The sequence below is a fragment of the Poecilia formosa genome, unplaced genomic scaffold, assembly GCF_000485575.1.
Source record: "Poecilia formosa unplaced genomic scaffold, Poecilia_formosa-5.1.2 Scaffold309, whole genome shotgun sequence".
NCBI lineage: Eukaryota > Metazoa > Chordata > Actinopteri > Cyprinodontiformes > Poeciliidae > Poecilia > Poecilia formosa.
The window spans coordinates 626,331-641,120 of NW_006800248.1; the positions used below are offsets into that span (position 1 = coordinate 626,331).

Genomic DNA, 14,790 nt, shown 5'->3' on the forward strand with positions numbered 1-14,790 from the left:
TTGCTTCCTTATTGCTTTCGCCAGGCTTCAAAATCAACCTAAACACCAATTCAAACTTTACACCATCTTCAGAAAAAAACAAAAACAGAGATTGCTAAAATGAACTCGGGACAAAAATCAATCATTATGTGTCAAATATTTATTTCTTTAAAACGTTTATTACTGATTTAATTCATGTAGGGAAAACTGAATAGTACATCTTTATTTCTCCAGTGTACAGCGAACCACAGCTGACGAGTGTGTCGTTTCATGACCCCAGCACACGAGGCATGTGCAGCACATGCACGATTTGGTGCGCCAATCATGTGTGTATCTTTTATATTGAATATAAACACACATTTGTATATATACACTATACACCATGTGTGCACTACATACACACGGTAGAGAGAAATCAAAGTGTGGGCTTTCTGATACCTGTTGGTGTGAACCCACCAGAACCCGCTCAGAGTATTTCCTCCTCCTCCATCTCAGTAAAGCTCTCCCAATTAAAAAAAACAAAAAAAACAATAACAATAAATGTCAGTAATAGATGCTGATGGGAAAACATGAGTCAGGTCCAGATGCAGGGGATCCAGTGCTGCCGCTCGTTCTGCCATGTTGTCGCCATGGACACCGAAAACTGACTGCTAACACTTGAACAGGTTGAGGAGGAGGGAGGGGGGAGGGCTGGTGATGGAGATCAAAACATGGCATTAGTCACTGTTGATGGCGAGAACACAGTCAGTTCTCGTTAGTTTTTACCAAAAGAAAAAAAAATCTGCAAAACAAAGTTACATGTCCAAAAAAACAATAAAAAAAACTACATAAAATTAAAACAGAACAGAAAGAAAACAACCCCAGTCCACAGTCCGGTCTGGAGGAGAGGACACAGCGATGGCGGGTTTCTTCTTGCAGATGGTGAGTCGGTCGCTGCGAGGTGCTGATATGTGGGCGATGAGGGAATACAAGGCTGGCGGCAGCAACACAGAAGAAGAAGAAGAAGAAGAACAAGAAGAACAGAGGGAGGGAGCATTTCCTGAGGACTCAACAGGGTCCCATCAGACGCCGATTCACCCTGTATCCTGGCCAGCCAACGGCCGCTATGGCAACAGTCCAATGAGAGGCTCTGCCGAGCTAATATATTTATATAGATTTTCTTTGTTTTATAATATTGGCAGTATCTTTGTTTTGTTAAAAAAAAAAAAGGTTTAAAGCAAAACGGAAGGGGAAGTAAGACTGCAGTGAACAGTGCAATGGGAGCTCTGGGAGTGGTTCACCTGCTCTGCTGCACAGAGAAAATAAAACACAAAAACAATGGAAAACATGAGATCAGTTAACATTGGCTCAGCGCTACTGGAAGATAAGTGATTAAGGAAGGGGAAGCTTGGCAAAATACAGAGAGAAAAGAAAAACATGAGAAAACACCAGTTCAGTCCTTTAGGTTAACTGCTAAACGTGCTAATCAACTTCATCGTTGGGCTCGTTTCCCCCGACAACGAAACTGAGAAGTTCATGATCTGTTGGCCAGGCGGGCGGATGAAATGTACGCACTTTTAAACACATGAGGAGTTCTTTCTTTCGCAGCCATGCGCAAAGTCCTCACTCCGCCCATGGGGAAGAGAAAAAAAAGAAGAAAAAAACTAATTAAATGAAAAAGTCTAAAGGAAACGAGTCCTCCCCCCCTCAGGTTCGGAGCCGGCCTCGGCCCGGAGCGTCCTGTGTGCGGCGGAACGGGAAGGAGAGATGAGATACTGATAGGAGGGTAAGACGGGGGGGGCGGAGTACGCAGACGGAAATCTGAGCTTTGTGTCCGTCAGACGTCGGCTTCAGATTCTTCAACGAAAACGAGGAGCTCAGGTCAAACAGTGCTTATCTGATGCCTTCCAAATAAAACCTGATCTGACGTTTCATAAAAATCTGTACAAATTCTTTTTTTTTTTCTTTCCTTTTCTGTTTTTTTAAAGTCTTCATGATTAGTTTGTCCAAAGGGGACAATATTTCCATTTATTTTATTTTTTATTTTTGTTTCTTTTTTTTAAACTGTATATTCATTAAATCTTTATCTGCTCTTTAATTTAGATGCTCTGAGTCCCATGGTGTGGTGTGTGAGTGTGTGGAGAGGAGATGCCTCCGGCCGTTCACCGCTCGCTTTTGCTAGCAGCACTTTTTCTTCCGTTTACTGTTCCGGGTGAGTTTGACCACGTCGTTCTGTTGCTGCTGCTGCTGCTTGGCTAGAACCTCCTTCTTGGCTTTTAGCACCAGCTCTGTGATGCAGTTGAACATCTGCAAAGCAACAATATGACAATTACAAAGTGTTTGGAGGACTTTCTTTTATTTTTTCCATTTTGGAAAGAGGCTGATGCAACGCTGGATTTATTTTAAATTAATAAATTCCACGATCACAGTGATTAAAAGATCCCCACTTTTATTTTGTGCCCGTGCATAAATGTGAGTTTCTTGCAAATATTTTGCAAAAATGGTCAAAAACCTTGGGCTTCACCGAGTGCTACCTCCCACCTGCAGGTGGCAGTATTTCTTACTTCTACTACTCAGCCTGACTTGGCATTAAGTTAAAAGTGTGACTTCTGGTGAGCATTCCAGCCAAAACTTCCAAACTTGGAAGTTTTAATTTCCCATTTCCAACCACAACTGGAACGCATCAACAGTGTGTGATCAATATGTAAATCACAGTACATCTGATCAGAGTAAATCAAACAAACAAACAAAAAAAGATCGAACTATTTTTAGTTTAAGGAATCAAAATGTTTGTATTTATGCTTGTCGTCTTTTTTTCTGTAATATTCCTTGCAAATATTTCTAGTGTAGCAGCATAAAAGTCAGTGAGTTTGATAGTTAAAAAGAAAAAAAAAAAAAACACAAAAACTTATGGAAGCCTGGAAGGCCTGATTAATACAACACAAAAATATAAAACAATGTTCAAACAGCAAATGGAATTTTATATGACAAACCAAAAACAAACAGAAGATTAACTATGAAGTGAAAGGAGGCTGTCTTGGGAAAACAGAGCGTCTTCAGTCAATATTTCTGAATTGAATTGTGAATGTGAAAATCATGCAAAAATATTTAACATACAAAGGAAGTAGCTATTTGCATTCAATCCCTTTACTCTGACACCCCTAAATACAAGGCAATGTAAGCTTCAGTAGTCATCTAATTGGTAAACAGAACAGAGAAGTTCATCAGAAAAACACTCAATGTGCCATAAGCTTGGTGAATATAAAACATACATAGGTGTACAGTGTTGATGTTGGTCTGCTTTGACAGCCACAGATAGTGAGAAGCATGGCCTCTGTATTATAAACTAAAATATTAAAGCTGGAGTTGCACCGATTACAGTTATTTTTTAAAAGATTGATTACCGATCTTTTAAAAGGCTGAACTGTCCCGATTTTGGCAGATGTTTTTGTCGGAAAAGTTGCTAAATACAGTTGGCAACAGTGGAGAAACTGCTGAGACGAGAAGAAAACAGTCCAGTCAAAGTCCAGGGCTAAATACAACTGACAATCGGACTATTGTATATAGAGAAGGATGGAGAAAAATGTAAATGTTTAGATGTAAAAAGCTGGTAGATACTCTAAGGTGAAACTGAATCATGCCATGCCTTTTGGATTTTTATTTGTAAAAGGCTTCAGAAATCAAAACACAGTTGTGAACTCCAGTAAAATGCATCGTTTCTGTCATAAGTGGGAGTACTTTTAGAAAATGACTCTGCACTTCGAGAAGAAGCTGCCTCACCTCTTCAACGTTGATATTTTCTTTCGCGCTCGTCTCAAACAGGCTGATTCCCATCTGTTCCGCAAACTTCTGCGCGTCGGTCGTCTCAACCACCTTCGAGCTGGGGTCGTCGTTCTTGTTTCCCACTGAAACGAGGAAACACATCACAGGTTCTGATCGTCTCTGCTTTCAGCTGGGTCTCCTTCGGCGGCGCGAGACCCACCTAATATTCGGCAGACGTCGTCGCAGTTCTGGTTGATTTCATGTAACCATCGTTTGACGTTGACGAAGGACTCGGCGCTCGTGACGTCGTAGACCACTATGACCCCGTGCGTTCCTCTGTAATATCTGGAGAAGGGAAAACAACATTTGTGTTGGCACCCGTTTGTCTTTGGAAGGTGTTGGACACATAAACGTGTGAGGCAATTAGTGATTCAGCAAATAGAATTAATACATAAAGACAAAACACAAATTAGAAAGCTCCCCTGGCTAATTATAGGTTCACCAGTTGCAGTTTTCTAGCCAATCTGTAAGAAGCCTGACGTGCCAATTCCAATTTTAGCCAATACCAATTTATTTTGTCTGAAAAGTTGCTAAGTATAGCGACAACGGAGATAAGTTGGCAACAAAGGAGATACTATTGTTAACAGCACACATACCAATTGGTTCTGGTTTGTATCACCAGAAGACCTAAGAGGTTCTGGGAGATTGATACAAGATCTCTAAAGTATTGTAATGCTGGGCCGTTCAGCAATTTATAAACTAAAGGAAGTATTCTAAAGTCTGAGCTACAGGGAGCCAATGGAAAGAAAAAATAAACCTTTCAGCCCCCAGACCTAAATATTATAGAAATATTTAGTTGAGCAGATTTTATACCAGTGGTGCCAGTAGACAAAGCTGGCAGTCTTTTTTTTTCTTTTTCTTTTTTTGTATTGTAGCTGGCGTCCAGAAGATGGGGACAAATCTCAATTTTGAATGTAATCAACCTGCAATTTCAATAAAAAGATTAAAAGGGCCAATACTTGTTAGCTAAGTGCAGCCTCAATAATTAGTTTGGTTATAAGTCCGATATTTAGGTGAAGTGTGGAGAGAGGGCGCATCAAACACACACAAAGAAGCTTTTGTCAGCCTTCCTGTTCGGTGGGACTGTATGGGGATTCTGCTTTGCTAACCAATTTTGTCCAAAATGTCCAACAGTAAAAGGACAGCAGGTAGGTGGACACACACACACACACACACACAGCCAGACTAAACCTTTTCTCCAGGAAAACAAAACAAAACAAAACAAAAAAATACATTACACAAAGCTGAACCTCTTTATTCAATAACTTGTTACTTATAATCCTTAGAATATTTGTTAAATTTTTACATCTCAAAAAACATCAAAGTTGTAACTGTTCACTACTCGACTCCTCTGCAGGTTGTTCTTCCCGAGCGGTCCTAGCAGGTCATAACCCAACAATCCACATCCACAGCAAAATTCATTTAGGACGTAATGAGGTGCAACAACACTCCACTTCAGTGCCGGTAACAATCAGCCTGAACAGGCATCATGTTCTGCACAGGGATTCCTGGAGGCCTGGTAAACTGGCACCGTAGTCCTCCTCAGGGGCTGAAACATCCACACCACCTCATGACTTTATTCCTTCAAGACGAGTTGACTTCCTGCTCGTCCTCGCTGCAGTGGTCCATTTACGTCTTACTAGCTGGTTTGAGCTAACTGCAGCGTGTAAGAACCCGTCTGTCCCTGCTAAACTCACAAAGGGACAGGAAATCAGCTCTGGTTCAAGCTTGCAGTATAAGCGTGGTGGCTGTTGGATCACACTGACATCGCAAGTCATCGGCTCTAGAGTTGGAACAGTACAGAGACCACCTCCTTCTTGGTGCAGTTGTTTTGGCCTGTGTGATTCAATCACACAGCACAAGCTTGATTGACAGCACCAAGACCTTCTTCTGCAGCTTTAAGTGAAAACGCCTTAAGAACTGAGATTTTAAGTTACATTACTCCACTTAAATTGACTAGAAAACAGCCAGAAACCTCAGATCAGTGTAAATCTTTGCTTTAACAAAAATATATTATGCCATTATAAAAACTCTTACAAATTCAGCAAGAGGTGTGGAGAGTGAAATAGTGGAAGCTGAAACCAGGAAAAACACTGTGAGGCATTCTCTAACCATGACAACACGAATGTGACAGAGCAGAAGTATAAAGCCTGTGATCCATGAAGATAAAATCTGACAGAGCCCGTTTTGCCTTCTGTGTGGTAAATTAACTGAACCTGGACACTGTTGACTAAATATATACACACAGACTCATCTGCAGTCCTGGTGTGTGTACATTCATACCCTGACACACAGATTTTAGGCAACTTGAAGCACTTCAACATGCATCGTTTCCAGCAAAAACGATGCTGGAAACCAACAAGAATACGAAGATGACCCACTGAGTCACAGTGTGCACATGATCATTTGGTAGCAAGTCTTCAGCTGAAAGGTTTGCAGCCTGCTAAGACCTGATGAGGCCTGTGTACTAATGGGATGAATTCAAACAAAAATAACCCCCCCAAAAAATGCACTTCCTGGCATTACTTTCTCTACAGCCACGTCTTGTGTAGAGGCACTGATTCTGCATCCTTACACCAACATGAAGAACTTGTTTTTAACGCTCATCTGTTTAAATGTGACTTAGATGACTTTGTTCCACAACATCTTAAAGAGCAGTATTATGTAAAAAATTAACATTCTTGAGCATTACATCGTGTTATGTTATTCACTAATCTAAAACATACCTGGAGTGTTGCCTTCATTCTTTCATGCATGTTTGAGAAATCTTTTAATCTCCCATGGCAACCATTCAGATGTAATAAATGCCTGGGTGGATCTAGCTCCGCCTTCAAAGCGCTGCTCCTCCTTAGAGCTGCAGCTTTCAAGCTACTGAGTTTCCACCTCGTAGAGCACCCCTCGCCCCACTCAGCTCCTTCAGACTAGCCAGCAGCAATTAGCAAACACCTGGTGGAGCTGAGCATCAGCTGACCTCATTACAGGAGTTACTTCTCAGTGCAAAGCTGGTAAAATGTTGCTAAAAGTTAATAGAAGAGTGATGTGATGACTTCCTGGGGGTGGAGTTTCAGAAAGAGCAGGAGCTTCTTAAAGAGACAGGCCCAATTTCAAGGCATTAAATTACAAAGTCAAGTATGATATAAACAGTATTTTTTACAAAAAAAAGTTAACAGTTACTTGACTGCGCTATAAAATGCTACTATATGCCTATAGTGCCCCTTTAATATAATACAAATCCATTATAGACTTTATGATCTTAAACTGACATGTAATATGTAGTGAATCAAAACCACAGGCTTTTATAGAGGTAGATAATAATACCATTAATTAAATATTTTCACCAAAGTCTGAACAGTGTTAAATAAATATTGCCCAAACCTAGTGTCAACTTGTTTAAATTACAAAGTTCATAGTTTCAGTTTCATAGGAGACTGGCTCTCTAACAAGAGACATTCAGGTAGGCAACAGCAACAGAACACTGAACACATTGTATAACGAGGAAAAGACGTCTACCATCGACATCATTACCTAGGGAACGTTAATCACTTGAGATGTTTTGGATGCTTTGCCTTCCTGAGCTCATTCTGCTGGACTGAGGAACTGATGGAGTCCTGCAGCAGTGTAGTCACTTGGGTTCAGTTTGTTGCCGGATTATTCAAATTAATGGAGAATGAAATCACTCTCAACACTGCAGCTCAAAGATGAACTGATGATTCATCTGGGGTGGATATTGGGGTGGGGGTGTAGTGACAGGAAAGTGTGATGTTCACTCCTAACTCACCCTTACTAACTTTAAAAACTAGATGTACTTATATAGGGCACAATTGTCTATAAACCATAGTTGTCCACGCTGCGCATATCTTGAGGTCATATCGTGTGGGCCACAACGATTTCATGTTTTCCTTAGAAACGTTCACACACCAGATATTGATACTAGAACTTTCACGATAACTAATTTTGCTGGATGATAAATTGTCCCAGAATTTACTGCGATAAACATTAATATTGTTGTTTTGAGACCATTTTCAAGTAACATAATGGTAATGGCATAATAATGGAAGAACATATTCTTCAAGGTCAATAAACTTTAAATTATAATGATCATTTAAATACTGGAACTGGAAAACATTTTAAATATCCAAAATAAATCAAAACAACAGAAGCAATAAAATGAATTATAAACCATCCATAAAGAACATTGTTCTTCTACTTCTTCAAAAAAGGGGGCAAAACACAAAATTGAGAATTTTTGTCATCCAGTTTTTGGTAGAAAGAGAGAAAAGAGAAAAATGACAAATCATGCAAAGGGAAATTATTGAGCTAGTTCAAACATATTGATTAACTGATTTACTGCTTATTCCATCAGGCCTAATTGACACTCAGTTCAGATTTTTTGAATCGAGTATTGCCGTAATGATTTCAAGAAATCCATTTATTTTTTCTGTGTGGTAATTCATATTACGAATTAAATGCAAGTGCAATGAGATTTCTGCATGAATGGTTTACGATCCCAAAGCAACTCGCATGCATCACACAGCAGTGCTCCGTTGAACGGAGCAGTTTCTGAAACGATTTTCAAGTTTATCCAGTAATAGGAACAGACAATATTGTCACAAAATCATAACATGCAGGAAGTTAACAAAACGAAAGCACAGCTAACGGCAACAGCATTTTGCGAAGCACTGACTGCAACTTCTGTAGAGAAGTCTGTCTCGTCAGGGCCAGGCTTTGCTTTAACTATCGTTTTTATGATCAGTATATGAAATTAAAAAAAAAAAAACCCTGCTGTTTTATCTACCCTTGCATCACTGGGATGCATCTGATTCTCATTCACAACATGTTGCAAAATGTTTTAGTTGGGACAAATGATGCAGCATAGATTAAAGGTGAACCCCAAGAACAAACTGTTGTCCTTTATAACGTAGTTGCTGCTTCTGACTGATCTAAACGCTGTTAGGTGAGCAGTGATGTTTCACAGCGGCTAATTGGAAGATAAAACAAAACCTGACAAACAGTCGAGTTTTAAAGTGTCCAAGCGGTTAGAAATCAGAGCGAGCCCCAAGGCATACGGACCAAAAAGTGTAAGTGCAGCTGTTGCCGTTGCACAGCGAGGAACCTCCCTCTTCCATCTGTAATTAGGATCTGTGGGGGAATCCCACCCAGTTTCACGGCGAAGCACAAACTCACTGTTGCTGCCTGCCAGCTGCTCCCCTCATATAATATCTCATTTGACGACCACAGAGTGCCTCCCGAGGCTTCGATCGGCAGCGTGGAGTGGCGGCTCTACTCACGTGGAGGTGATGGTGCGAAAGCGTTCCTGGCCCGCCGTGTCCCAGATCTGCAGCTTCACCTTCTCGCCGTTGATCTCCACCGTCCGGATCTTGAAGTCCACGCCTATCGTGGTGATGTAGCTACCTGTGAGCAGCAGATGGAGACGGATGTAGAGAGCGGCACGTGCAGATGTGGAGGAATGTTGTTAAAGTATTCGTACCCTGTGACGTTTTCAACATTTTGTCACATTGCAGCCGCAAGCGTCACTGTTTTTATGGAGGATATGGGGTTTGGAGTTTTGTAACAGTTAAATATGTAAAACTGTGACATGCATTTCTACTCAACCCCCTACTTTCTACTCAAGATTCTAGATCAGGTATCTATGACAATCTGCCCTATCCATAAGGGCAGATCTATTCAGTCTAATTACATTTTTTATGCTCTGAGCGACATCATGCTTTATTATTTATTTTACGTTATATTTAGAATTCCTAATTGTACTTTCTAACCATTTGAAAGAAGATTTGTTGAGGTTTATTTTTACATGTTTGACCAAAGTAGTCATCCTGTTTTTGTTTCTTTTACTTATTTTAAGTTGGCTGTTGTTCTAATTCCACTGACTGAACAAATTAAAGTGTTTTTACATTTTGTGACACTATAGTTAAATGTTCTGTACTGGTGCAGCGTTAGCAAATATAATTATAATTCAGTACATTTACCGCTTTGTCTGTATAAAAAGAATAAAAAGTTTTAAGTAAATTCAGCATTGTTAGTCTCTATGGGATGATTAACGGCCAGAACTAACCCTCAGGCATCAGTGTTGGCATCGGTCATGAACAAGTTAATCGGTGCGTCCTCAGTATTTACTATGACTTTTGTACATCAGGAGACTGAAAATGTTCTCCGTCCGTCTTTATGAAACAGCTCAATCTTAGCCAGATTAGACGGAAAGCATTTTTAGACTGTCCTAAACTTTGACTTGGCCGTTCTAACCCATGAATACGGTTTGATATAAACCATTCAACTGCAGCGCTGGCTGTGTGTTCAGGATCCACGTCCAACAGAAAGGTAAACATCTGCCTCCTTTTCAAGCCTTTGCTCCAGCATCGGTCTGTATTTAACTCCATCCATCATCCCATCAAATTTGCCCAGCTTCCCCAAAGCATGACTCTGCCACCACTGTGTTTCCATGTGGGGAAGGCACTTTCAAGGTCAGGAAGGTCAGGAAGCACAAACTCACTGTCGCTGCCTGTGACAGTGAGTTTGAAACAGTGACAGTGTTTCACTGTCACTCATTTTCAAGATTGAGAATGTTTTAAAAAGGCCAGTTGTGGCCAAATATATTGATAAAACTACTTAAACTGCTAAAATATTAACAAATAGCTGATTCTATACGATATGAAAACCTCTTACAGTTAAATATTGAACATCTTTTCAGCTTCATGTAATTTGGCAGAATGCAGATAAAACTGCAGTGATTTGATGGATTAAAAATAATATTATGATATATTATGATAAATAGATGGGTATTAGCAGCTACAAGTGTTTGTTTTATGGAATGGCAGCACTGAATCTCCACAGCAAAATGCCACTAAATTTAGCACTAATATTGTTTTAGACCAAATTTTCCACAAATATCAAGATCCCATAGAAGAAAATGTATGCATCTTCTTTTTTGCAAAGCTTTTGTTTTTAATTTACTTTAAAACCTAAAACCAGAAATTAAACTGTGTTTTTTTTTTATTTATTTACATGACAAATTGCTTTAAAATCACTCAACAATCATGTCCTTTTTTTCCAAACATTAATAGCTCTAAACGAGTTTCACTTCACTGGACAGAGGACCAGCTATGGTTTGCCATATAAAACTCCCCAAAGGATCCTCTGTGGTTTGTGGCTGTGATGTGACAATTTGTTAAGGCGAGGTGTGAGGCAAGGGTGAAGCCACAAACCTGAAAATGTGTTGTCTGCGAAGCGCAAAAGGAGACTGCTCTTTCCCACTCCTGAAAAAGAAACAAAACACAGGAAAAGGTTTAGAGCGCAGCAGGTTCCTAAAGCCTCCCGTCCTCGTCTCAGACGGTTTGGTACGGCCTACGGGTGTAACTCAAGAGTTTAACGTGGGTTCGTATCGTAGACATCATGTGATGACGACAGCAGCAGTTAGTGTACCGACTTTAAAGTCAACTTATACAGACACCTCATGAGCTCAATTAGATTTATAGCTAAAGTGTAACAAACTAAAACACCTAAAAGGAGCAGAGAAACTATGTACATCACAAGTTAAAGAAAACAAAAAGGAGGACAGCAATGTTTACAGTGGGATCACTGCTTTGTCCTCAACAGATCACCTTTCTGCTTCAGGCCCTCCTGTCCTGCCCGTTCCTTTGTGTAGTTGCAGGCAGCTAATATTTGATTGGTCACAGGCTCTTGTGATCTCTATGGTGCAGAGTTTTGTTCAGGCTAACAATAGAAAAACCTCAAAGGAGAGTTTTCAGAAAACATCGTGGCTTCCAGCTGCCTGACTAAAAAAAAAGAAAAAAATCACTTTCTCTGACTAGAATAAGCTCCACTGTCAGGAGTTATCGCAGGTATACGATGAAATATTTGCCACAATTACATGGAACATGAATGAGGTCACGTCAAGCTGCACTGCAGGGTGAGAATCTCATCTCACTACAGCCATCAGCATCTACAACTAGAGGACATCTGTACAGTATGATTTACAACATTTAGCTTCCCTTTGGGAGATTAAAGTATTTTTGGATTGAACTGATTTCAGTAACCTTGGTTAAAAACTCCCAAGGTTTCACTACCACGGCGATTACAAGCTGCAGTTTTCAAACTGTGTGACTTTAACAGTGGCAAGTGGTAAACGTTTTGTTTTCACAACACGAATGTTATTTTATTTTTGTGATCAGAAATATTTTCAAAAAGAATTTTCTCTTCTGCAAGTATGAGGGGAAATATAGGAGTCGTCTTTCATCCAGCTGACCGGTGGCATGGAGGAATGGCACCGTTGGGTTACTCCATAAAACTCTGGTCACGTTAACCTGATGTTGAATTAAAATTACTGTAGTAAGCCATAGGAATAGCACAACTGAATATTTAAAATATCTTAAAAACCATGGAGGTCGGTGGAGATCCACTAATCAGAACTTTTATGGCCAATGCTGATTTACAGCTCTGCTTAAAATCTGAGCAAAATTAAGCAGATGAATAGGGGGACAGAAAATACACACTTTTCAGTGTTTTACTTTCTGTTCAGAAAGAGATTCATTAGTACATTATTACCACCAGTCCCTGCACAAGCTTTATTAGCCAAAATGTAACAGGTGACTGTTGACCGCTTGAAGTACAATTGTATTTTCCTGCCGCTCAACCATTCTTTTCAAAAATAAGCTGTGCTAAACAGCAGACAGTTGCAGCACAGCTGAAGAGACACTGGAGCCTGTGTGAGAGATGTGCCTTGTTCTCCACTGTGGCCGGCCAGCTGATGGGTTAGTGGTGCCAGGATTTGGAACTGTCAGTGAAAGCAAAGATTATTGACCCCCCCAACCTCAAACAAAATCAGACCCCCAGCAGGATGAGACGTTGCTTCTAAAGAGGGTGGAGTTGAATTACAAAAGTGCCAGTGGAGTAGCTCCAACCACCCCAGTACAGCTTTTAGCTGTGACTGGGAATTTCTCTTGCCTGGGTTGGGAGTACATATGACAGCATGCGGCTGATTGCTCTTAATACTTTGTGTTGATACTGCCCACTTTGTTATTTTCACTTCAGTTTGGGCAGCTGCAGCGATTAACTCTTCCACAATCAGAGTTCAGACTTCCATGCTAACCAGGTACCTAAACTGAATCACTACGACAGCTCCCCGCCACTTAGTCAACATTAAGCACTTATAATTAATATAAATAATTGAGTCAATAAGTTAACACCAACAACATAAATAAAAATGTCTAGAAATAGTTATTTACATTGCCAAGCATGAAACAGAGATGCTAGCTTAGCTTCAGCTAACAGATACAACCAAGAGGCCAAATGAGACTGACATAAGACAGGGGACCTGGGGGCAGATACTATTTAGGTCAAAGTGAGGCTATTGCTATGGAGATACAATAAATGCCCCACTAACTACCGAACAACACCCGAAACGTTCGTGAGACAACCTCAGAAGATGTGGAGGCGGTATCCGGCCTGACATGCCCAGTCCGGACACACAACCTCCGCCCTGTCACTGGCACAGAAACATGGCGGATGTGTACATTTCCCTCATTATTTTCGCTCAAAGGCATAAAATGACACACGGTAAACGCATTCAGACAATGTGCTGTGGCGCAACGCTGTATTTCTCCCTCTCTTCTGATAAAAAATAATAATAATATATATATATAATAAAAAATTCGACAAGGCCCACTTCCCGTCCCGCATCCCCGGCGTCTGCTTACCGCTGTCACCGATGATGAGCAGCTTGAAGAGGTAATCGTAGTCCCTAGCCATGCCGGTAGCTGGTAGCTAACCTCCGCCTTGTGCAGCTTCTTCGCTTGGCTTGTTGCTCAGGTCCCCCCTGTCCCGTAGAAAATTTATCTGCCCCCAGGTCCCCTGATAAGAAAAAAAGAATAACAACCGAAGCTTGAAACTACTAGCCCCCCGAGCCGGTGGCGTTTTTCTCGGGGTTTCGCGGCGTCAGCAATCCTCCTGCTCCGCTGCAAACAGCCGGAAACTCTGCTTCCTTCTCTAGCGGAGCTGCACCCAAGTGTGACCCGGCCTCACTGCGCAGACTCCAGCTATAGCACGCATAGGACAAAACAAGATGTGGAGCATCTGAATCAGTGAAAGGCTGAACTATTTTTATCGTTTATTCTAATTTTTTTATTATTAACAATAATAATAATAAAAAATATCATACATGTTGAAAATTTTTGTTGGAATTTTTTTAGTATAAAACAAACAACACACACACACAAAATAAATAAATCAACGAAATTTAGTGAAAACTTTATGCTTCATTAATCCAGTCAATAAAAATATAACTAAAGAATTAGCTTTGTTCTTTTGTCACTTTTCTTTTGTAACAAAACAAAAAATATACAATGTCTGCTTCTGTTGTGGAAAAACTTGAGATGTTATTTTGGTAAACTTGATATTAGAGTGGTACTTCTTTAAAAAGTCTGACAACCACTAATATTGCTATTTATGTCACCAGTTTGTTTATTTTAGTTATCTCATCTGCAACATATTCTTCAATTTTATCTGGAATACATCAACTGCAGTGTTTGATAGTTCTGCAATAGATTGCAAATTTAGACTGGGACATGACCAAAAGTTTTCATTCAAGTTATTTCAGCCAATGCGGGTAATACTGTGCATCAGGAAGTAAGGTGTCCTATTGTTTCAGTAAGCACTTGTTTAATGATCAAATTTGAATGTTTTGTTTTTGCTTGTAATTAGTAGGGCACTATTATGCAAAATTGACTTTTTTTTTAGCTTTATATCATGTTATGTTATTCCCTCATCAGACACAGCTGGGATGTTGCTTTGATTCTTTCATGTATGTTTGAGAAGGCAGTCATTCTAGCTACCTAAATGCTCAGCTCCTTCAGACTAGTGGCAGCAGCAAATAGCAAACACCTGGTGGAACTGCACATTTGCCAAGCTTATCATATAACTACTTCTCAGTGGAACCCCCCCAGGAATAGTTGTAAATGGAGAAAATGTGTTGTGATGACTTCCTGAAGGCGGAGTTTC

At 40.3% G+C, this 14,790-nt stretch overlaps 1 protein-coding gene across 2 annotated transcripts; it reads right to left on the reverse strand.

Moving 5' to 3' along the window:
* Positions 1–124: 124 nt before the first annotated feature.
* rab35b (RAB35, member RAS oncogene family b) lies at positions 125–13,835 on the reverse strand. 2 transcript variants are annotated; one of them, XM_007572861.2, is made up of 6 exons: positions 13,491–13,826; positions 11,001–11,051; positions 9,069–9,192; positions 3,941–4,065; positions 3,739–3,863; positions 125–2,265 (listed from the first exon to the last, which is right to left on the reverse strand). In XM_007572861.2, exons 1-6 carry the CDS (start codon positions 13,540–13,542, stop codon positions 2,137–2,139), a joined length of 606 nt encoding a protein of 201 aa, XP_007572923.1. In that variant the 5' UTR covers positions 13,543–13,826; the 3' UTR covers positions 125–2,136. The 2 variants fall into 2 exon arrangements, with proteins under 2 accessions (XP_007572923.1, XP_007572924.1); XM_007572862.2 differs by lacking the exon at positions 3,739–3,863 and having other exon boundaries at positions 2,159–2,265; positions 13,491–13,835.
* Between the last annotated feature and the right edge of the window lie 955 nt (positions 13,836–14,790).

Excerpts from the sequence above, each read along its gene's own strand:
- rab35b (XM_007572861.2), bottom strand. The coding sequence starts at position 13,542 with ATGGCTAGGGACTACGATTACCTCTTCAAGCTGCTCATCATCGGTGAC. Across the intron at positions 11,052-13,490 it reads GCTCATCATCGGTGACAGCG|GAGTGGGAAAGAGCAGTCTC; the intron begins GTAAGCAGACGC and ends TTTCTTTTTCAG. Across the intron at positions 2,266-3,738 it reads AAAATATCAACGTTGAAGAG|ATGTTCAACTGCATCACAGA; the intron begins GTGAGGCAGCTT and ends GTTGCTTTGCAG.